Below are 26,183 nucleotides of genomic sequence, written 5' to 3'. Positions count from 1 at the left end.
ATTATTATTGATTCAACTATTAAAAAAAATGGCAGGTATGTTAATGGATTGCCTAAATATATATTAAATACATATAAACTTTTTTTTATTAATTTTTAACCATTTGATTTTGAATATTTAAATACATTAAAAACTTAAGTACAAAATAAAAAATACTAATATATAACTACTTTTGTCTATTATCCATTTGTCCATCTAAATAAATAGAATGCCCCTGAGAATTTACTATTTCGATAAGTGTTGAAATTTCCACCACTTTACCATTTTAAATCAGTAAAAACTCTTATGACATTTATAAATAACCTAATATTTTTATATGATTCATAGGCAACAACACATGCATCAGTCATCTAATTAATATTTACCCTTTTATGTATAAAAAGAATAAGATAAATGAGGAGTATTTTAAATATATACCATAAATACTTAATTGTTAATATTAATTATTACAAAACAAAAAAAATTGCACAAATTTTAAATGACTAAGTGGTTGATTACCACACTTCTAAAAGACTATTGAGTTTGTGCATATTAAATGTATACAGTGATGAACAAAATGTATATGATTAATTATTCAATAAGTATGGTTAACTAAAGATTAAAATAATTGGCTTATAATCAATGCTGTATTTAAGGGACTTCAAATGAGGAAAGATTATTTAACACACTTCAGTTATTCAAATATTGCATTATTATTATTAATAATAATAACTATTTAATATGAATAACATACATATCATGTGTGCATAATCCTCAAATAAATAATAAATCCTCAAGATAGACCCTAAAATACATTCAATTTTTCAAAATTCTAATAAGTAGATTTATACTATATAAAACAATTGCTCATCAAAATAATAATAATCATTAAGACAATAATTAAACGAATGGTTCTTCCAATTGAAAGGTTCAATAAACAAATGAGAATCATTGGGTAGGTAATTAAAACTTAACATATTTAGTGTAAAATTCAAAATAAATGCTTTTAAATCATTTAAAAAAAATATCAACATTTTTAAATCATTATAAGAAAATATTATTATTCTTATAAATCTGTTAAATAGTTTTATATTTATAATAATTATTAAATTTACTCAAAGCAACATTTTAAACTTATATGTACAAATATAGTTTTACAAAGCAATATTATTAATTTTATTATAATTAGCATTGAATTTATCAATATTTATCACACAATGGTTTTGCTATTATTGAACGTATGTCACTGAGTCAGTCTCTGAAATTGATACTTCTCGCTTATGATTTGGTACCTTGAGCAATTGTATTTTTACTCGGTGAAATTTCATTCCTTTTTTTACTTTGTATCTATTGTCCTCCTATAGTAAATTAATTTTTTCATTATTAAAACAGTATTTTAAGTTAATAATTGCCACCTAGAATAACATTTAAATAAAATACCTTTACTGCTTGACAGTATTCTTTATGAATTACTTCTGCAGAAAAATGTTGTTCTTTTGGTATTTCATCTAAGAATAAAATCACATATTTATTAAATTGTAATTAGAATATTATATAATTTTATACACTATAATTCAATATGGAGTAAAATATACAATATTTATATTTATATTTTATTTACAATATATTTGCCAAATACTAAGTATTTATAGTATTTTTTTTTTCTTTATAATACAAAGTTAATAAGTTGAATATTATAAAAACTATAAATACATATTATCAAGTCCTTAATGATTCTCAAATGTGAAACTGTCTTGTAAATGTAAAATTATAAAACCATCAACGCTCATCAGTCATTATCATTAACAATTGTTATACAATTTAATATACTCACCAGGGCCAAGTTTTAATGATAAGTTTTCTATACTGTCTGGATGTAAAAATACCAAATTTCTTTTATTTTCTTGATATACAACATAATTCTTATAAGTAGTATCCCATACTACCAAAACAAAGTCTCCAATATTGCATCTGTATAGTAATGAAACAAGATCAGTCATCTTAATTCTAGTCATGTATATATATTTATATTTATTTATTTGAAATACTTACGAACTGACAGATAGTTTTCCTTCATCTGACTCAGAACTGGAACTTTTACTCTATATGTAAATATAAAGCATTATAAAATAATAGTTATTAAAATTAAATTATATTGGCAATTACCAAATCTACGAAAACACTGCTGGATGCTGAACTTGAATCCCTATAAATATAAAAATAAATTAAATTATTACTGTACAAATAATTTTACAGATAAAATTAAAATGATTCATCTTAAAGATAGGATATAAAGGTTTAAATAAAAAATAAAATTAATTTAACATATTTAAAGCATAAATAAAAGTTTATGCCTACACATAATACAATTTTTTACTATTTAAATACCAACAACTTACCATTCTGGAACTGCAAAGCTATTTGATCTTGATTTGTAACCATATGCGCTCAACCGAAGATCATTTGCACTTTTCTCTCTTACATATTTTAAAGACTTATTTTTATCATCTGAGCTTTTTTTACTTTCACCCCAAAAACACTGAAATATTTTTTAATATTAATAATCATAAGATACATTTAAACTTTAAATTGTAAAAATTAAATAAATATAGAATATTAACAAATTAACAAAAATAAATTCATAAAAGTTAAGATCCAAAAAACAAATCAAAACCAAAATAAAAATAAGAAAATACAATTTTTTGGGTATTATTTAAATAGTTACTGAATTGGTTCAAATTTAATCATCATAAATATGAGTAAATATATTATATATTTATACTAGTTATTAATTTAAATAATTAATGTAATAATATGCTATTCAATGCTATCAATTAATGATTCTCACAAAGCTCATTTGTTTTACAAAATATTAGTCAATTTTATAAAAAATTGGTACAATCAAGAATTGTTTTCAATTTTTCTTCTCAAATTTCTTAAAAATCCAATGGCAATTTTAAAAACTACTTTTTTAAATATAATCTTTATATAATATGCAATCTATTTAGGAGTTATTTAATACACAAATGAACTTATGAGAAAGTTCACTTCAAAATTCAAAAAGAAAAAAATGATATTATGATTAGGTATGGTTTAGGACAACCATGACTTTGTATATTAATAAAAATTGTATAATAATTTAATTAACAAGTTTATTTACAATATTTCATACATTTCATACAGGTACGTAATCTTATTTATTAAATATTATTTAAGTAAAAAATATTAATTATAATTAATTTCAAACTACCAACAATTACTTGATCATCCTTTTTCTCGTCATACTTCAATTGTCGCTCACGAGCTATTTTTTGTTCACATAGCTTTCGTTCTTCTTGTATAGCTCGTTCTTTTTCTAATAAGCAATCTTCTTTAAGCTGGGCCATCATTGCTTCATGATTGACTAATTCAATTACATCATACCTCTGTTTTAAGTAAATAAATAATTTTGTCAGTTGATACTTGTAGTTTGTATATTTTATTTATATATATATATATATATTTGTATGGTTTATAAATTTTAATAGTTTTTTAGCCTAATTCTAAATTAAAAAAGTAAAATATAACATTCATAATTGTTTTCATAATAGTGTTTCAAAAAAAATTATGTAAGACCAAATATTATCTGTCCTTTAAAATGTATCAATTATTACTTTATTAATATTTTATTGACCAATTATGTAAATACTTATAAAAACCACATTAATTGGTTTAGAATACTACAAAAAATATTTTTTTATAACTCCATAAATATATCTAATACATGCAATTTTATAATTTTAAATTTATTCATATATTAAACAATAACCTTGTTTTTTTCTAAGCTTTGTTCACTTGAACTGCGTTCCAAATTAGCTGCTTGTGTAACAATTTTAAAACGCACTTGCATCATTTCTAGCTCTTTTTTATGAGTCATTGTTAACTGATTTGTTATATCTTTTCGTGCAAGTTCTAATTCTCGTTGTATACGCTCATCTTTTTCATTTTCAAGTCTTAAACGTAACTCGCGTTCATGTTCTTCATTCTTAATGTGCATTTCCACTTGAGATTGTAATTCATTTATTCTTATTCTCAAAAGAGCTAACTCACGATTGCTTTCTTCAACATACTAATGTAAATATATACACAAGTAATGAAAAACTTGATATCAATACTTTAATGTATACATTAAAATTAAAGTTAAGAATTTGATTTACCCGAACAAGCTGATTTATATGAGAAGTTTGGACATCAAACTTAGATTGTAAATCATTAGTAAGAATATCCATATCATAATTTTGTTGCATTAAACATTGTTTAAAAATATTCAAATCTGAACGCAAATTACTAATTGAAATATTTGCTACATTTTCCAAATTATAAATACATTTTTTTAGTAACTTGATAGTATGCTGAAAAAAAAAAAAGTGTTATAATTGTTAATTATTAATATGAAATAAAAATACTACTTCTTGATGGCCTCCAATATACTTGTACGATAGCATAAAGCTGTCTGGATTATAACTGTCATTTTCCCTAAAAAAATTCATATAATTAGATTAATTGTATTACATAATCACACATTCGAGTACATTACATAAATGTAATAATTAAATGTAATATGTTTTGAAATGCATATATTGAACAATTTAAATTATTTAAATAATTTAACTAGAATTATAAAAAATATAAATACAGTACATATTAATATCATTAACAATATATCAACAATATCAAAAATCATTAACAATTTAAGGTTCTTATTTTCTTCAATTTACATTCCGAATTAATATTAGGTTAATAATTGATATCTATTGAAAAAAATCATATTTTTATTTATGTTTAGATTCAATATTATAAAAATAATTTTATTATAATAAATACTCAAATATAATATTGAGAAATATTAGCTTCAATCAAATTTTACTATACAATCGACACTGTCAATATATTTTGATAAAATATTAGCTGATAGGTCACACAGTGCCATTCAAATCTACAAATCTTATACCCATACTCTTTTTTTTCTAAATTGATTATCATAGACTATAATTATTCAAAACCGGCACAAAAATGGTAATGCAGTAAATGTTTCCAAGATTTTATACAATAACATTGTAAACTAGCATGATAAACTATCTATTAAACAAAGCATCAACTGGTTATATTACTCTATCCAAATTGTTGAAAATCTTAAATGCATATATTTGAATAATGTTATTCAGTTTTATAACGTGTGTGGAATTGAAACACTGACATTTTATGGAAACGCGTGGCTTTGATAACCATCGGTCGGGTAAATAACCGAGTGTAAAAGTGTATCTTGGAGTGGGTAGGTACTGGGCCTATAGAACTCATGTAATTCCTCACCAACTATTAACAAGCATATTAGACATAGTCCGTTCTAATATTCATTCGTAATATAGGTACCTACAATTACGCGTCAAACAGTACTACTGTTCTAATACTATTGAAAATTAATTTGTAAAGGTATGCGATTAAGAAATATATTTATTTATCTTCAAATGGATAAGTCTAGTTACAAACGCCCAATGATCAGAGACGTAAAGAAAGTAAGCTAAAATATATTTATTAACTAATGAAAATAGTAAATATTTTTGAACTAAAATGAATACTAAAAATAAATATAAAATTAAAATTGTAGTTTTGAAAAAAGAATATCAAGAATTATGATAAATATGAAGCTTGATAGTACAAATAGAAGAAACTTCGTATTTTTGTAAGTACAACTATATATGTAGGTATATTTTTTTTCTCATCTCACAATATATATACAAAATATTGAGAACCTAATTTAAATTTAAAATTTTTTATTAAAATATATCGAAGAAATCGTATTAAATACTCAACGAAATTAATGACTATAATTGTATTTGTTAGTATAATTTTCAAAATTTTCCAAATACTTCATATTACAATTTTAATAAACTTACCATACAAAAATTAAAAATTTTGATTTAAATTAACTTTTAAGCGTAAATTAATTTTCAAAATTTCCAAGTTTATAATACTATTTGATTAATAAAATTATAAAATATATAATTTATTGCCGTTTTTAAAATAACAAAATATTTAATGGTTTGAAAAAATTATTTGTAAATTTACTGCAAAAAATTATTCAAATTTTGTTATTTTTATTTTTGTTTATTAATTATAACGTATAATTACATTTAATATTATTGACCAGTATTATAAAGTGTTTATTTTAATTTTTTTTTTAATCAAAAACGAATTAAATACTTCTGATAAATATTTAAATAAATAAATACTTAATTTAAAATTGCTTAAAATATGTTATATACTAAAAATACATTATAAAAACCATAATAAAAAAAATTGTATTCAGAATCTTATTTCAAAGTTGATCCGATATCGAACATGATAACCTTTGTTAGCTACCTAAATAATAGCCAATCAAACTTGCAGTAAAAGTATAATTTCCAATTTTTATTTTATCAATATGTTTATACTGATAAAATATAAATATACATATATTTAACTATCACATTTATTTTTTCTTCGTTTCTTCTCCTTAACGGTTGAAATTACAAACAATTAGTATGATATAACATAAAGTATACAAACACTGATATACGCACGTTACATTATTGGCAGTGTTTCAAAATATAAATACATTAGATACAATTATTATATATACATATTATATAGTGTAACTAACAGTGTAATTAATTCATTAAACGTGCAACTGAACTGTAGCAGAAAGATAAAATTTAAATTATTAGTTCTCGATTGAAAATAAAAATCTGAAAATTACAATAACTTTTCATAAAAAAATGTTAACAAAAAGAGAAAAAACGGTAAAATTAATCAAAAATATATTAAAAAAAATACAAATATTTCTGGAGATTGATCCATTGAATCATATGTAAAAACACTATATAATTTAGATAGGTACCTATCAAAATCTTATGTATATCACATATTATTATTACTCTGAGGTATATCAGCAGTAAAACCATAGAGTGAATTAGTAAATAAACGATATTGATAGAGGAATTGATCCTATTTTTTTATACTCATAGAAGATAAAATAACCATTTAAACATAAAAAAAAGCATGAGTCACGAAAGGTTGAATGCGATACAAATGAATCATAAATGTAAGTGAATTCTTCTCTTTAATTTTAAATCAATGTACCATTGTTGTTTTCGAAAAACAATTATGGAGTGAAAGAAGTTGAGTATATCATTGTCTATATCAAGAAATAATTTATAATATTATATTAGTATTAATACCAAATAATTTCTTCTCTCTTTTTATAATTGAAAATTTAGTCATATTGTAATATTGTAATGCTTATACAATTTTTTTTGCGATTTTCTGGTTAACTTTTTATTGTTGAATACAAAGAAATAAAAAAGAGGAATTTTGTATTCAGGCACGGGTAAAAGGGGGGCTATAGGGGTTGAAATTCCCTAGACATTAAGTAGAACCATATCGGACTTTGGTACTTTTTTCTTTTCTAAACCCACGCTTGCTTGTATTTGAAGTAATAAGTATTAAAATTAAACATTACATAAATGTTTAAGTATAAAACCGTTTTATATTTTGATCATTTATGTTAATTTTTATCAAATTTGAACATTAAAATAAATAAATGTGAGCCTAGGTATTTTCGATATTTTAACAAAGAAACAACAACCAACTTACAAGGATTTTCTATAAATATTTCGAATATAACATAAATTAAAAACGTTATCAAACTTTAACCGATAAAATTCTAAAAAACATTGAACATTTCAAAAGCTCATTTCAATAGCATAAAATTATATATAATCCATAAAGAGCTAATTACAGATATTTCAGAACAATGTAAAAATGTAAAATAATAAAAATTTAATTAAAATTAAAAATTAGTAATCAATATATAAATAAACAAACAAATTATTTTTATATAAAAATAAATAAATGAACGCTTATAATCGCGATTCTATTAATTTTGTATATACCTAATGATGAAATTTTAATTCGTTTTTTAATTTTTTAAAATATTTATTTTACTTATTTATTTCTATATATAAACTATTTGTTTATTTATTTCTATACTTAAAATAACTCTAAAATTAATAAAAAAAAATATATAGTGTAGATTGTCTTCAATAGAAAAAAATTATTTTAATACATTTGATATTTTAGTAATTTATTTCAAATTATTTAATTTTTATGGAATACCTAGTATAAGTACTCGATAAAAGTTTCAAGTTACTACGATTAATATTTTTAAAATAATAATAAAATAAATAATATAGTTTATTCGTAATTTGTCTTAAATTTTAATATTCAAGAAAATACCTATGAAAAATTTGTATTTAATTTTCAAACTTCAAATATTAAAATTGAAAGTTTCTAAATTTTGACTACAAAATTTTTTAAGAGTTATGTAATATTTGTCAAGGTTTATCAAGATTTAAAATAATTCAAGTTTTCAAAAAAAATTATAGTTAAAGATTTTTCATATTTTTTTATATAAGTAAGTTCAATATATAAGGAACTTTTGTATTACATTTTATTTTGTGAATATTAATATTCTATTATGTTAATTTATATATATATATTGTAGGGGTAATGATTTTGGTCCACTATATATAAGTATTGAAGTTCCGCTTGTTTATTATATTAAGTGCGCCAATTTTCATTTCAGGGCTTGCCACCTTGGTTTTCTACAACCTAATACATCAATTGATTATTATATTTATATATATTTGTATTATTATATTTAAAGAGCGGATTTAATTGATATTGCAACTTTTTATTCATACCCAGTAAATCAAATCTGATCAAATATGTATACGAATCAGATTAATTACAGTCTTCCTATTTAATTTAATAATGCAATTTTTTGCAATTTTCAAAGATTTTGCAATTATTGCAATTTTTGTATACTTCAATTGATAAAATATACAAATTATTATTTCCAAAGTGATTTTACAAAAAAAATATAACTACAATGTAAATTTTTACATGTAGTTAAATGTAGATTAGAATTTTTAAAATTATATTTACCTGAGTCATCCACAAAACTCACAAGTTTAGGAGAATCAAATAGTCGATTACTTAATATTTTAAACTTATTTAATATAAATACTAAATAAATAAATATATACTAAACAAATACTAACTAAATAAAAATATTTAGTATAAATATTTCTATAAATATTTCCGGTCCCAATGGAAAAATAGTTAAAGATAAATTAAAATATGTCTTAAAAAAAATGAAGGATATAAAACTATTATATTATAACTTACTCTGAGATTATAACAGGAAATCAAAATATTTATTTAGATATAACACCCAATTTTTTAAACTATTTTAAATATACATCGATAACAAGTGTTGACGTTGAACGTACTTTTTCATTATACAAACATATTTTAACAGACGATACTATTTTCAAGAACACAATTTAGAGATGAATATGATTATATATTTTAATTCAGAAAAATTATAAATTTTGTAAATATTATATTTATGTCCATAATATTATTTAAATAAGTAATTAATGATTATATATTTGATATGATTTTACTATGTAATTTTAATGTATTTCATTGCAATTTTGGCATAATTTTAGTGCAATTTTTAGATATTTTTAATGTAATTATATCAGGTCTTTAATTATATTAATATATACATATTATGTAATTGGAGAAGATAGCAAATATTATACGTATTATTAGACAATCATACAAAATATATTTTTTATTACCTTTCCTTTATTTGTTTTTAATAGAAATCAAGGAAATAAGTTTACCTGGTATCATATAGTTAAAAATTGTCTAATATTTCATTAAAAAACTAAGTTTTACCTTTCTGAAAACACAATTAAAATTCGTAACTTAAATGTAATATTAAAAAATTATTTTATTCGTGCAGTAGTCATTTAACTATATAATATATATAATAAAATATAATAACAATAAATTTATATTTTATAGCTAAAAATAAATAAATAAAAAAACAAATAATATTCTTCTACCGTTAAGTATTAAAATTTATATTTTGTAAACTCCTTCTATTTTACTAGCTGCATCCGAATTGCATGCCACGTCTTAGAGGGGTAGGGTATGCCGTGTACCCACAAGTTTATTTATCATGTACTTATGTGCATAACTTAAACTATATTTTGACTTAAACTTTATGTAACATTATGTTACTTAAGATTTTTATGATACGATTGTTACAATTGATTAGTTTCTAGATTAAAATACTTTTTACATTCGAAATATATATAGAGATATATATTCAAAATAATGAAATAAATATAATTTAAAATGTATAAAAGTTGATTACATGGCTTTACCGATTTTTTATTTATTTTACTATTTATTATTATATATTTTTCATATTTACATTTTATTTTATTATTATAAACTATTAAACTATCATCTTTATTAATTTTATTATTGTATATTATCAAAAAAACTCAACTAAATTTTATAATATTATTTATTTGAAATTACATGTAAAAATATAAAATGCATTCACTTGATCGCCTTAAACTACAATCATTTTATTTAATGTTTAATATTCACAGTGTCACCTTCTCCAATTTTTGTAAAATGTTTACTTCGATATAAAAATATTCGTTAGTTTTTTTTTTAAAAAAAATTAGAAAAGTCAAAAATAAAGGTTAATTTGTACAGATAAGTGTATGATAAATAAACTTAGGGGTACACGGTGTGCAATTTGAACAGAACCCTCTAAGACGTGGTATGCAATTTGGACATTCCAATTTAAATTTATTGTTTGGCATACAATTTGGATGCAACAATTTCACTGTAGAATGTCTAGGATGTCATACTGGTATGTGTCATTTCCATTTTACGTACGTAAAACTCTGGGTTTAGTAAAACCGATTTTATACTATTAACTTACTGACCTATTATCAAACCTAAAAAAATATACATATATGTTTGTAGGTCGATTTTGTACAATGTTTTCATTTTTAAGCAAGTTATGACATTTTTTGAATTTTAATATTTTAAATACTCATAACTAGTTTAAAAATTAAAATATCGTTAGAAACCGACGTACAAACACATATGATGTTCTTCCTTTTAAGTTTAATAATAGATCAGTTGATTCTTATATTAAAGCTAAAAATACAAAATTAGTTTTACTAAATTCTGATTTTTCACGTTGTACGTTTGTAAGACGAAGAAAACTCATGTGAGTGTGACGTCCTCTCAATGGTTAAATAACTTTCTGTTTACTAACAAATTAATAAATAAATATATAAAAAAATAGTACTAAATTCATCGAAAATCTATTACCAAAAAAAGCCAACACTAATCACCAAGATTTACAAAAACATGTTATTATTAATAAGAGTTCAGATAAATTAGCCGAGTAACTAAATTTACGAGAACTTATAAAATATTCAAACCCTTTTCAAAACACGTAGAATGTAAACCATCAAATTGAAATGAAATTAATTTAAAACAAATATTGAAATTAATAACTTAAGCCACAGTCCATCAAATAATAATTTAATTATAATAATCATATAACAATATGTATATAATCTAAAGTACATTTTAAAAATATTTTACCATTTTTTTAAGAACTAAAAGGACTTACGAGTATATATATATATATATATATATATATATATACATTGATAATCTGCATTCAAAGACTAATTTTATGTGGTTAGCATAAATATTAGAAAAATCGAACTACCTTATTATCAAACTTATTGGAAAGAACAAATTGTGTGTTTGTACATCAGTTTTTATTAAATTATTTTAATTTCCAAACGAGTTATGAATACCCATATAAAGTATTAACTTTTAATGAACGTCATAACTCATTTAAAAATTAAAATATTTTAAAAAAACCAATAAACATACACAGATTCTAAGACTTTCTTTAAGTCTATCAGACTAATTATCAATTAGTAGATCAGTTTATTTTAATGTTAAAGCTAACAATACAAAATGAGTTCAACAGAACTTCTAACAGATTCACCAAGTCGTGCGTTTATAAGATAAAGACAACACATATAAATGTGACATGTTTTTTATCGTCAATATACCGATTTTTTAATAATATATTATAAACAAAATCGTAATAAAACAGGTTTCAAATAAAGAACAATAACATATTACATACATTACACATAAATAAAATTTTCAATAAATGTATTTAATATTTATACAAAAGAATAAAAGTATGAAGATAATAACAATTCTGAACAATTATTTGACCAAAAAGAAAAAAAAAACATGAGATAGCTGAGTTATTTTTAACTCAATAATTTATAACACGTTTAGTATTAAAATAAATGACCAATGAATTATTTGACATTTCTCTTTAGTAGAACTTTTTTTATCCACTATCATAATTAAATTTAAAGATGTTTTTTTTTTATTGATTAATCTGAACCAAATCACAGTTACATTTTTTTTTTTACTGCTAATTAAATAACTTTAATACATTAACAATTCAGTATGTACAAAACTATTAAATAACATTTTACATGCTGAGTTGATATGATTTTTTCAAGATTATTAAAAATGTTCTTAGTAAGCTTTTACTTTTGAACACAATTTTTGTATATTTATACTACGAAAAAATAATAAGACAAAGATTTAATTGATTAATACATACATTTCTGAATGTGTTCTTTTAATGACATCTGATTCTTGTTGCGTATCAATATTACAAGTCCCAAGACCAACTGCAGTCATTACTTCATTTAATCTTTCTTCTATTGTTTCCATACCTCCTAACATCCCATTACTTGTGTCCATAGCTACAGATTTTCCTTCGTGATTATATTCAATAGCTAATGTACCATCTTCTTGAATGGATTTCGATAAAAAGAATTGTGTAATGGCATTAAAATTGGGTACAGATGTAATACGAGCTATTTGTGGCAGTTGTTTGATTAATATATCTAAATCCTCTAAACAAAGCTAAAACATTAAATAAAAACATTTTCAACCTAAATAATAACAAATTTATAGCTTATTAGCATTACCTTTGGTAAGTTATAATCAAATATTGGTGGTGCTTGTGTGGCGAATGCCGGGGGCATATCTTCTAGACCTGGGAATAATGGGCTTAAAAAGTGACCTTCAAATTGAGATTGGAAATTTTTACGTTTAGCAATTTCATCAGAATGACGTGCCATCATATGACAAGCAAGATCACTAGACCACTGAAATAATTTAAATTATTGTAATCAAATTTTAAAATTTGTATGCAACTTTATTTACTGTGTATAAAATAGTTAATTTATTAAATACTTATTTTGTTATATTATTTTATGAAGTACAAATTAAGAAATATTATTTACAATAAGTAAGGCTTGAGAAAATATTCGCCTTCGGACTACTTCAGCAACTGCATTAAAATAAAGTTTTGGTGTGTTATGTAATTGTTCAACAACATCCAAATATTCACGAGTCAATTTTATGCTGTCACTATACAACAACATAATTGCTTCAACATCACTCACTTTATTTTCAATAACAATTAACCACCTAAAAGTAGTAAATAATTTAAATTAATACCTCAAGTTAAAAATTTATAGCGATTGTATTTATGTTAATTGCTCATTTATCACACAATTTAAATTGTTAACTCAAATCTAGAATTTATAGTGAAGATATCTTATAATATTCTTCTTTACCTATTTTTTATATTTTAGTTAAAATAAATATATGTTTTTCTTTAAGTTCAATGTAAACAATTTTTGACAGTAAAATTTACTCTGTTTCCAAATCATTAACAGTAATAATTGAATACATAAATTGATCAGATGTATTATTTTATAAATAAAATAATTGATAATTTAATTAAAATAATTTAAACATTTTAATCAACTATTTTTAAGACAAGAAAATTTATTGTTTTTATTTACAATATATACTTATTTTTTTCATAATCGTACTTATCAAAATAACTTAACTAAAATATTTTTAAATAATATTATTATAAATTAAAACGATATACTTGAAAATTGTTTAAAACTACAATTTTTTTAGGTTTTAGAACTAAAATAAATGTAAAGAATTAAAATAAGTTATATTTATTCGAAAATAATTCTAAGCAGTTTAATTTATAATATTTTAAATTTAAATTTTATTGTTAGTCAACATTTTTCAAGAATTTTACATACAGTAAAAATAGTGAATACAGTTAAATTATACTAATATTTCAAATCATAGTCAACTAAAATAATTTAAACTAACTCTTAGTTAACCCTCAAACTTAAAAATATTTGTGATTATAAGTAGATAAACGTGTATGATATGTTGATTCGTAGAACACATTATATCCATAAAAGTAATATGAGCTTTAGTAATAATAAAAACGTGTCATGACAGCTAATATTTTTCACTATAGTTAAAAATTAACTTTTTACACTAAAAATAGTAATGGGGTAAATAACTAAACAGTCAAAAGTGTTTGGAATAGCCCAGACTAAAATTAAAAGATTGGAGATTAAGCTATGTAAAAAAATGCAATAATGAAAAATATTACTTATGCGAAAAATCTAAATTTATCATCGTTGTAAATATAAATAAATATTCACCTAAAAGTAAAATAGAACAAAATCGACTAATACATTGTCGTGCATCGATAAATTATCAAATGCTGAAATAGCCTAATAATAATTTAACCAAAACTAGAAGTCAATAATCATAAAACAATTTTTATAAAAATTCTATATAAATACAAATATTAATGACGTACCTATATGAAAACAACCAAACATTAAGCATTGAAGACATTTAGAAAATAATAAAATTAATTTTCATTACACAAGTACAAGTAAATATTAAGAAAATGTTTTCTGTGATAAAAGTAGATAAATTAAGAATATTTTTATTTTTTTCACTATCAAAAATGGATTCAATTTTATACAGATTGGCTTGTCCTACCCAAGATGATTTTTTAGCCAAAAAATTACCACTTATTATCCCTTAAGTTTGATTTGAGTTCAATTTTCTTCAACTCATAGTCGAATAAACTAAATTTAGTTTCTAACTAGTTATCTCATTTTCTATGATATAAATCTACCACATGGTTTATTATAACAAATAATTTCCATTAATGTACGCAGTGAAAGATAAAAAAAACTTATCAAAAATAAGCACCTTTAGAAAAGTATTAATTTTTATAAAAACTGTAATAAAATGCTTATCTTCATATTTTTATCTTTTTATTTTTCAAATAAATCTTTAATAAATAGAAAATGTTCTAATTTGTTGAGGTATATTTGTTACGATGTCTATTCGTTGATGGATATCAAACTGAATATTGTCAAAAATCATGAGTGACTCCCACTATGATTTTGTCATTTAAATAAGAAAATAAACTACAAATCTATAATTTATCTAAAATTTTGTAAACTTACCCATACATTTTTGTTCTAAAAATTAGTTTAAGTTTTTGGGCTTTTCATATTAAAGAAATACACAATATGACTTTTTGTATAATTTTTATTTTAATATTCCTTTATTTACCTTGTATTTTTAAAATGAAAAAGAATAATTAAAATAAGTCTATTTGTGAGAAAATAATGCTCAATAACATTTAAAACATATGTTTGATTTTTTTTTTTTTTTTATGGAATTGGGTTTGTTCACCTAATTTTTTTTACCTAACTTCAAGAATTAAAAATAATTATTTAATTAGATAATAACTAATAAACCTTAACAACTACAAAAAATACACATTATCAGTTTTTTATACATAATAATAAAATAACTTACTTAAGCCGTGGATGTAAAATATTACAAAGTTCTTGTTTAGCTAAAATACTTCTATTCCGAATGTCACATAACCGTAAATTATTTTTATTCATCATTTCTAATTGTTTATCATGAGATCCTAATAACACACTTATAACTGATACATCACCTTCATTAGCTGCTCTTGCGTGGTTCATTTTTATAGCCTATATTATCAACATTTTTCAATAAAACAGATTTTTTGTTTTATTTAAAAAAACTGTTCACACTTACTTCAGCAAGATTAAATTGTTCTGTTGATAATCGTTTACTTTCATCCATCATCTGGGCGAGTTTAAATAATCTATGTTCTAGTCCTTTTATTTCAGAACAATCACTTCGACTAGAGCATTCATTCATTGCAGATACTTCTAGTAAAACAGCGTTTAGCATTTCTTCATCAAACTAAAAACAATCAAAAATAATTTATGCTGATTAACTATAATTAATGACAAATATTTATGAATATTACCTGTCTTAGACTATTTTCGCAATGTTCAACTATATGTTCTAAATTTGTTAATCCTTGACGAGCAGTTACCCATTCAAGTAAAGATTGATTAACTTTGCTTTTAATATTATTTGTTGAACTGTCCATACGTGCTCGTTCTTCAGAGTTATTTTCCAAAAGAGCCGGTAACAAAGGAATTTTAGAAATTTCTAACAGAATATCATTAAAACTGAAAAAAAAATTATACTATAAAATTGTATAAAAATATTTACAAATATTCAAGAAAAATAATATTTCTTGAAATATAACCTTATCTACATCACAAAACACTAGCTGGCCCTGACTTGCTTCGTACAGGTTATCTAATTTTATTATTTGTTATAATTTAGTTTAAATTTTTTTTAAATTTCCCGGCAAAAAAATAACACGCCATCCACACACCATCGTAGTATATACCGTAAGACTACCACGCGATAACAAAACGTTTCCCGATAAAAATAAAACATCGCATTCCACTACCCGTTGACTACGATTGTTTTTTAACTTCAAACTTTGAAATCATTTAATGTTACATATTACAACAATAATAATAATATGATAATAATAAAATAATAATTATAATATTATATAATATAATTATATAATAATAATATGTTACATATTATTTTTTTATTAAAAATCAGCTCTTTCGGTATGCAGCATAGAAAATACAGTTCAAATAATAATTTAATAAACTAACGTTAAACCATTGTCATTTACATTCGGACAACTCTCTATGGCCCTTTTTTATCTAAGTATCATCAAGTCATATTCTTCTAAATCGTGCATGCAACTTTTTATGTTATGAACCAACTCCCCGTTGCAAATTGTAACTCTATGCTCAATGATTGTCAACCATAGAGTATTTTGCTTTCAAAATAAAGATTTCATATCGTCAATGAGTATAAATGGACTTAGTTGATTTCTTGCCTCAGTGCAGCGCAATTACCCAAGTACTATTTTTGTGCGAGTGTCGAAGTGTCCAGTATTAGAACATCGCCTATTGTGTTTTATTTCATTTCAACCTTACGCTATTTATAATATGATAACTATTAGACTCATCGACATTCAGAGACCGATATCAAACCAAATAAGTGCTACCTTATTTAACTTTCTAGATACCACAATTGGCCTGAAATACCCTCCTTTAAACAAAGAGCAAGGTAAATCAACCCATCAACTTATTTCCTTTTTTTATGTCGTTATTTATAACCAAGGTTCGGAACTTATAACACATATAACAATAATAAGCGCTAAAATATGCATTGAATAAATTTATTATTAATTATTAATAAGTATTACCAACACTGAAAATTTAAAAAATAACAAATAATTATAAACGTGTTTAAAAATTACTCTTTCTATTTTATTCTACTTTATTTCTTGAAATAGGTATCCTCCTAATTTTTAATTTTATTTCAGATTACTAAATTACTTTACTATTATTGACCACCAGCAAATCGAACTATGTTTATCGGGAATCCTTTGATTTCACATGAATGTTTTATAATTAAATCGGGCGATACGGTTAATACACGGGCCAACATATTTTCTAAGAATAAAGTTATTTTTCTAACACGAAAATTATAACGAGCTGAGAGCTTTAAATTGCAAATAAGAAGATACATTACATTAAGTTGCATTAATATTTTATTTTTTCAATAAATGAGTTTTCAGTGGTTTTTTCAATAATTTGTGTAGATTTAAATTATTTAAATTTGAAGAATTTGTCAAAAAATACAAAATAAGGACAAAAAGTTACAAATAAGCATTTTCTGCAAAATTTATGAAATATGCAACAATATGCACATTCAAATTTTAGAATTGAAATTATGACATTGACAAATTTATTTATTTCGTACACTGTTATATTTTACAATAAATAACAAAAGTATGTAAATGTCATAAGTTCAGAACCCTGGTTATAAGAGTCCCTAAAATTCATACTATAATTAAGACTGTCGCTTTGAAACACTCTTATCTAATAGTGAAAACTAAAATAAAATGCATTCAATAGTAATTAAGAAATTTGTACGCAGATACGGCAGAGGACCTAGTTTTATATTATATATAGATATACCAATTTTATTTAATATTAAAACATACTTGTTAAGTAAATTAATACTGTCTTCTCGTCCATTTAAATAACGTCTAAAATCATTTTCAAATATATCCGCTTTAAATTTAAATTTTTCCACTGTATCAAGCATGTTTGCTACAGCTGCTGACCAACCTTTAAATAATTTAAATTTATAAAATTACGATTAAGTATAAAAGTTTTTCAAATTGTATGCAAAATTAATCAAATTTAACACTATAACTTTTGTAAAAATGCAATTTAAAAGTTTAAAGTAAAAAAATATACAACAATATTATTCAATAATACCTTGATGCATCATATGTTGATCATTGATAAGCATTTCTATACAATTTAAATTATATTGAGCATATTCATTATATTGTTGTGCTAGAGAAACTCTAACATTTAATGCTTCTATTGTAGGTAGCATTCCTTGAGTTCTACGGTGTTCTCTTGTAAAGTCTATGTCTGAAATATTAATTTAATAAAATAAAATAATTTATTATTTAAGAGTTATTTTTAAACTGATTAATTTACATCAACTACATATTAGTTATTTATTTAAAGCAAAATGGATTAGCTCAGTATAATACGAGTATATGAACTAAAAATATAAATTACAATTTTAATACATAATAAATGTCATTGTATATAGAAAAGATATCATCATTCGCTTAAACACACTTTAACATTGGACTATTATAACAAATGTGATAAAGGTACACAGAAATATTAAAAAAATAACAATGATGTCAGTTAAACTTAGAAATGAAATCGACATTGAAGCATGAACATAATATGAAATATAATACAATCCTTATTCACGATCACCACTGAATAAATACTATATGCATACATGTAGCGTGCGGAAGTTATTGGGAAAGCACTGATGATGCATTTTTTCAGCAAAAAAATCATAATTTATGATTGCAAAATTTACATTTAGTATTAACTACAAATTTGAATGAAGTAACTTAATTTAACTAAATAATTATATTTTTCCAATACTCTTATATTTACCGTTAATGGACGTATAGAAGTGGTCGCACATAATATGGTTATTTATTATATTGAAAATATTGAATATTTTTATAATGAGGGAAAGTTTGCAGATTAAAAAATTTTTTACCATGACTTATTAAATTATTAAGATTTATAATTATTAAAATTGGAAATAGCAACGTGGACGCCGCTATCAACGCGACATCCTTATAATAATTTACATAATATTATGAATATTCATACTGATAAAAAAATGGTAAATAATAGAAACATTTTTACTTTAAAATATGAAAACCTTTTCAAATTCTTTTGTTAAAAACGTTTTCTTATGAAGTCGAATGCAAACGATTACAGCGAAGTCTAAAGCTGGTTTCACACGTAGCGGTTTAGCCGCGCGCAGTCGCGGTTTTTAGCCGCTGCGAAAAACCGCCAAAATTGAACACCTATGTTTAAAAACGTTTATTCACACGAGAAAAACCGCGCCACTTTTTGCCGCGTACAACCGCCTCCGCCCGCTCATGTTTAATTTTTGAGCGGTCGACCGCATCCGCTTGCTAAAATTAAACTTGGTATTCTTAATGGGTAAATACACACAAAGCGGTTCTACCGCTAGCGGTCGAGGCTCCTGAATGTGCGGGTCAATTGTAAAATTACTCTCGAAGTGTCATCTTTATTAAATAAATACATTAATTATAAAAAAATATTCGTTTTGAGATCTTTTGAAATATTCAATACCGAACGGTTTATTGTTGAAATTTAATTTTAAATTGACCTTCATTGACCCTTTTTAAGTTTAATGAGTGAACCCAATGATTGCGTTTTCTTTTCAATGCGTTTAGATGTATATGCCTCTTGTATAACGCATAGATTACACGCACAGCCTCCAAGTTGTTTAATTTTTCCATTATACGTTAAGAAAAAAAATGTTAAAGTTGACTAATTTACAACCACGTTGTTTATACGACTAACCTAATTACAATGTCCTCCTCTCTTAAAAACTAAAATTTGGCGGTAAAAATCATCGCGACCGCTCGCGGGTGTCGGCGGGAAAAAACTACGGACGCGCGCGACTAAACCGTTTCGTGTATAAGTTAACTGCAGACGCGGCTAAACCGCTACGTGTGAAACCAGCTTAATGGCTGCATCCACGTAGGTGCTACCAATTTTAAAAATAGAATAGCATATCAGTATATTCTATTATGAATGATATTATTAAACATTAAATAATGTCTAGTTTTGAAAAAAAAAAAAAAATTTTTAATAAAATAAACGTAGTTTTATTGATTTTCGACCATATACCTATTGATGTTAAGACGATAGTGAGAAATCATGATCCCCAGAAAGTTGGATATTTATATTCTTGTAATAGATTTGAATAGTTCACATATATAGTATATATACATTTATAAACACAAAAAAATTAAATAAGCAGGTATTTTTTATTAAAGAAAATTTTTATAGCATAAACGAGTTTTGCTAGGAACAGATTTTCAAACAAGATAATTGAACTAGATAATTCAAATTGAAAATAATACACCAAAATTCTATATCAATATTAGCTAAGTAGGAGTGTTCCACTAAATAAATAATCATAGAACAATTTTTTTCTGAAATATTAGGACAGGATCAATCAAGTTTAACTTATTATGTATTAAGTAAAATGTTAATTAAAAATTTTAACTTACCAGGTCTAGTGTCAAAATAAGCAGAAGGTGTTTCAGGATGATCAATTAGATTTTTACTAAACAAAAAAAATGGGCTTGTATCAGTGCCGGCACAATAACATGAAACGGCCTTGGATGGGTCTAGATGACCTCCGCCACTGACTAATAAAACTTGCTTGTTAACTGGGATGTCAGTCTTTTTTTCAATTTGAAGCTTTAATTCAGATACTCTATTATATATATATAAATAATTTATAATAAGACAATAAATACACCAAATAAATATAATCAATATAAAAAAACTTTACGTTTTATTAAGCATGCTAAAATCACATGTAATCCATCTTCCGATGTCAACATGATAAACTAAAAGGTTTTCCATAATAAATGATGAAATTTTTTATTAGAAAACAGATCTATTGATCGATATCTTCCTGTTTCCACGACTTCTGTATTCTAGTATGATGTCATAAGTACATAATGTTTTTTGGATATTGCAGTACGCAATAATTCACTAAATATATAGTGCGTAAAAACCCTTGGTTTGAATATCTGAAATAAAACAATTTGCTATAAAAACATGAAAAAGGGCAATAAATTTAAAGTATTTTATCTTATATTACACTGAACTAAAATGAACTATGTATTTATTATTGTCATAGAAAATACAGTATTAGGTCAATATAGTAATAACATAACAAAAATTAAACTTTGAGTGAGATACTAATTTTAGTTTTAAATACATATACTGTAACAGTAAAAACTACAGCATTTATTTTTTGATAACATTATACTTTTTTTTTAATTAAAATAATTTCTTACAAAAATATTCAGAATATAAATCCCAACATAATTTTCTTTCGGTACATTAAAAATAAAAATATTAAGTGAAACATAAGAAAAAATATATATTTGCATATTTTACGCAAATCATCCATTTTCCAATTTTTTAATGTTCTTATTTTTTTTTTCATTTTGAGTGTTCATATCATTTAAATGAAATCGTTAAATACGATTAAATAAATAATACGTATTTTTTAAATTAATTTTATTAATCAAAATAGAGAAAAAAATTATTTTAGTCGATCTGTTTCTTTACATTTACAACGTTGATCTCCAACTTCACCTAATTCCACTAAATAAATAATTCTGATATTTCATACTAAATACGACATAAAAATAAATCCCATTTTTGTGTTTGGATAATAAAAAAATATTTTTAAAAATCATAGCGAACTGATACCAATTTTAAGCTCATTTTTCATCACTAATTTTCAGACAAGATTTCAATGGCGAATATACAAATACTTCAGTCTTTGACATTTTTGTAAGTTAACAGGACAGATATTTTATACCTATATTATTATTTATTAGAATACATTTGAAAGTAAAGATTAATCATAACATTTGCAAATTAACTTGGAGCAAAGCTTGATAAGCTAAATATCGGCCAGCGGAAGAAACCAGTTTTGCAATGTCCATTAGAGAAAAAAAACCGGCTAGCAGAACGAAAGGTGTTGCTGTAATTGGGGATAGAACAGTTTCTGCACAAGACCTTTCTCTCATAAGCCGAATTATGTGTACTACTTATTTGTTTATTTTAAGGGTTCCTATAAAAAATAAACTAAACATTTTAACGTCATAATACCGGACACAATTAATTTGATAAATCCTAAATATACTATGTTACTATGTTAGGCATTTATAATTTTTGGATAGGTCATTTGGGTATATAGAGACAAAGCCAACAAATGCTTCAAAAAACCAATCACGAGTTTTAATACACTAAAAAACATTTTCAATCAATACACCTAACTGTATACCTAATGGATTAGCATAGGCCTTAAACTTCCAGGGATTAATTTTAAATCTAATGAGCATAAAAAAAATCAACAAATAAGTAAGTAAATAAATTTGTACCAGAGGAATACTATAAATTTCCAAAAATTTGAGAAAGAATATATATCTATCATTATAATAAAAAATAACTGAAAGGTACGGTTTAAGATATTTTAGTTGGTTGGAACATAATTACTAAAATTAATTTTTTTATGATTTACTAATTTTTAATTTAATTTCATAGTTGTTAATTGGTTTATTTGAAGACATTTTTCACACCATGTAGGATCATATTAACAGTGCTGACATGCTGATGACATTTCTTATTAGATGAATAAATCTAAAAGAAGAACCCAGTAGGGAAAAGACCTTTGGGAAGACCACGAATACAATAGGAAGATGTTTGAAAAAATGATGTAGAACGTTTGGAAGGAGGATCTAACTGGAGGATTCTAGCATTAGTCAAAGGATGAAAGCTTGGTTATGAGATGATATGGTCCTAAGGACAAAATATTCCCATGAAGAAGAAATAAGATTTCTTATTATTAATAATAAGATCTTAATCTTATTATTCTAGTATAATAACCTAATAAATAGATTCACATGAGTTTTAAGAGAAAATCTAAGAATAAAAATATTTACATTATTATTAAAATAATGCATTACATGTTTCATTAAATTAAAAAAAAACATTTTATATGGAAATGGACCTTTACTAATTCTACTTGATTGTTTTGATGTAACGATAAATATCTTTAATTCCAAGAGGTTAAATGCTGTTAACTTTATGAAGTTTAAAGCAAGGATTTTTATTAGAATAATTGGTGCCTAGTAGTGATGGGCATATCTGAATTTTATGGATTATCCGAACTATCTGGATTATTCAATTTAATTTTTATGTTTAATTACAAATAATATTCTAACAATATATCCAATATATCTCTACACGATGCTTTTTAATACTTAAGGATAGTTTTTTTTTTGATAATTGTAAGAAAACATGTCCCTGTAAATAATTATATAGATAACAATTATTATTGTATCATTCTTATATTGCATTGTAGTATATATTCAACTTATCTTCAGAAAATTGTATTCAATAACCATTCAAAGGTTATGCAGTTAAGATAAGGTAATTAGATGTTCAGTCATGATATCACTGTAAGTCACAGAGGTATAAAGTAAACCCAACAATTTAATAAATTGTTATTTTGGTAACTAATAATACATTATGAAAATTGTTGAAATCATGAAAAGTAAATTAAAATTCATAAAATATAATATTAATTTTTTGTTACAATAAAATACAATAATTTATTTTACAAGAAATAAAAAATAATTATAAGTTATATAAAAAGCAAATTCATAAATCCGGATAATTCAGATATTCGGATTTCATGCCCATCCCTAGTGCCTAGTGTTAATTTATTAAAGATTTTAAGTATTTAAAACTTTGAAACCACTGAAAAAAAATGTTAATAAAAGGAGTCTAAATGGTAAACTGGTAATAATATTTAATAATTACAATTCTAGTATACATTATATATAAACTAAAAATTTAGGTGTAATGATAATATTAATGCATAATAACTATATAAATAAAAGTAAATAAATCATTTGAATTGTAACAAATTATCACTCAGGATTCCTAAAGTGTAGCTAGTATGCAGTAAGCCTGTATGTTGAAAATTGAAAATAAAACTATGTACCTAATTATGTTAAAATCAATAAAAAGTTTCCTGAGAAACACTTACCATTAATAAATCAAATCATAACTAAAAATACATTTTAACTAAATTTATTCGTTATTGTACAGGGTTAGGTTATAAATAAAAAACTAAACAGGTGAATAAACTTAATGATAGATTGAAAGACAAAATTGTTTGCTATAATATACTAAATCAAACTTTAATATTTTTATATACCTAGGTGTAAGTAAGTATAACACAATGGACATAAATCAAGTCAGTTATCATATGAAAGGTAGAATAATTGGTAAAAATAAATTTGACCAATAATTTCAATCTAGCACTGTTAAACTCAGGTTGAATAATATCATATATATATATATAAGACACTAAAAATATAAAATATGTAGCAGAAAATAGTTCAATGTATTTTTACTAAAAATAGGCTTTGTAGGTGAATACTCAGGGCCACAATGTAAATACCTACACGGCTGTTGAAAATACTATGCAAAGATAAATATTGAAATAAAAAATATTTAATTGCGTGTTCATAACAAAAGCTATCAATTACTACGAAAACAATAATACGGAATAATAATTATATCACTATGGTTTAGACACTATGACTCAGCAAAACAACGCTTGTAGTGTTGGGCTAATACACTTGTTCTGCAATTGAAAAAAAAAAAAAAAAACAAAAGAAAAAGGAAAAAGACCTCGAACATTTTCCATTGTTTTTACGTCTGTTGTGACCGTTGATCAACTACAATAATACAACGGTTCGATAGAACACCAGTACTGAACGACAATGATGCAACAGTTTCATCATGCACGGATCGACCGCATTGTGATTCTGCACTTGCAGAGGGACACTTCGCGGTGAGTAGATACTCACTTACCCATTTTCTTAACGACGTCGGCCGGACGGCAACGCGTCTACGCGATCGGATTCCATGTTGACTGTTTCACATGTCTGGTTTTCGAACGACGGACGAGCGCGCACGCGAGAGGAGTGGTGAAAAATAAAGGCCAGCCGAAGTGAGTGCACACAAAAACTGACGATAAGGAAACGGTGAGTGCGACAGAAGTGGGAAAAAAAAAATGAACAACAACAATAATAAATATTAAATCGCGGAAAAATATTGCAAACGAAAAGATTTTCGCGAACTGCCGTGGTCACGGTGCCGTCGGTCGCGCGGTCTCTGCGGCGGACGCTGTGAACGCGAACGGCCGAACACAATAGCGGACCGAAACTGGGCTAAGTCTATAACAACGCGTTTGAAAAACAAAAACAAATGGTAACGCAACCAATCCGCGCATAACGCAAGCAGGTACATAATAACATCATACACACACACACGCGCGCGCGCGCACGCGAAAACACGCACTGGCACAGTACACACACGCGCGCGCGCGAGCCCCGCGCGCCTCGCGCAACGATCGCGTACGGCGAGCAAGTAGTGTAATTACACTTATTACCGCGCGCGCGATGTTATTACAATTATTATTTATATTCTTAATGACGACGACAACCGCAACAACAACAACAACAATAACAAAGGAAATGTCGTATGCGTTATCACGTATGATACGCCGCTTGTTCACGGTCCATATGATCGGTCGGGACGTCAGCTGACCGCCGCCGCCGCCGTCTTAATGCGCTTCAGCGTCGT

At 24.5% G+C, this 26,183-nt stretch overlaps 1 protein-coding gene and 1 long non-coding RNA gene across 4 annotated transcripts; one reads left to right on the top strand and one right to left on the bottom strand.

Annotated features, from left to right (window-relative positions):
* Positions 1–1,132: 1,132 nt before the first annotated feature.
* Positions 1,133–26,183, bottom strand: LOC112689755 (RB1-inducible coiled-coil protein 1). 3 transcript variants are annotated; one of them, XM_025563592.1, is made up of 21 exons: positions 25,410–26,182; positions 21,292–21,535; positions 21,005–21,213; positions 18,624–18,785; positions 18,344–18,470; positions 16,220–16,427; positions 15,982–16,152; positions 15,730–15,914; positions 13,305–13,491; positions 12,987–13,166; positions 12,614–12,921; positions 4,428–4,494; positions 4,176–4,370; positions 3,788–4,087; positions 3,234–3,404; positions 2,379–2,518; positions 2,146–2,185; positions 2,032–2,081; positions 1,814–1,950; positions 1,420–1,487; positions 1,133–1,337 (listed from the first exon to the last, which is right to left on the bottom strand). In XM_025563592.1, exons 2-21 carry the CDS (start codon positions 21,363–21,365, stop codon positions 1,209–1,211), a joined length of 3,108 nt encoding a protein of 1,035 aa, XP_025419377.1. In that variant the 5' UTR covers positions 21,366–21,535; positions 25,410–26,182; the 3' UTR covers positions 1,133–1,208. The 3 variants fall into 3 exon arrangements, with proteins under 3 accessions (XP_025419377.1, XP_025419375.1, XP_025419378.1); XM_025563590.1 differs by having other exon boundaries at positions 1,209–1,337; positions 25,406–26,183; XM_025563593.1 differs by having other exon boundaries at positions 1,209–1,337; positions 3,240–3,404.
* Positions 4,875–22,865, top strand: LOC112689756. The gene is made up of 3 exons (XR_003149141.1): positions 4,875–5,531; positions 5,624–5,698; positions 22,262–22,865. It is a non-coding gene; the product is annotated as an uncharacterized LOC112689756 (long non-coding RNA).

The sequence above is a fragment of the Sipha flava genome, unplaced genomic scaffold, assembly GCF_003268045.1.
Source record: "Sipha flava isolate LNK unplaced genomic scaffold, YSA_version1 46_pilon_pilon, whole genome shotgun sequence".
Lineage (NCBI taxonomy): Eukaryota > Metazoa > Arthropoda > Insecta > Hemiptera > Aphididae > Sipha > Sipha flava.
This window is presented reverse-complemented; position numbering and strand designations above follow the sequence as displayed.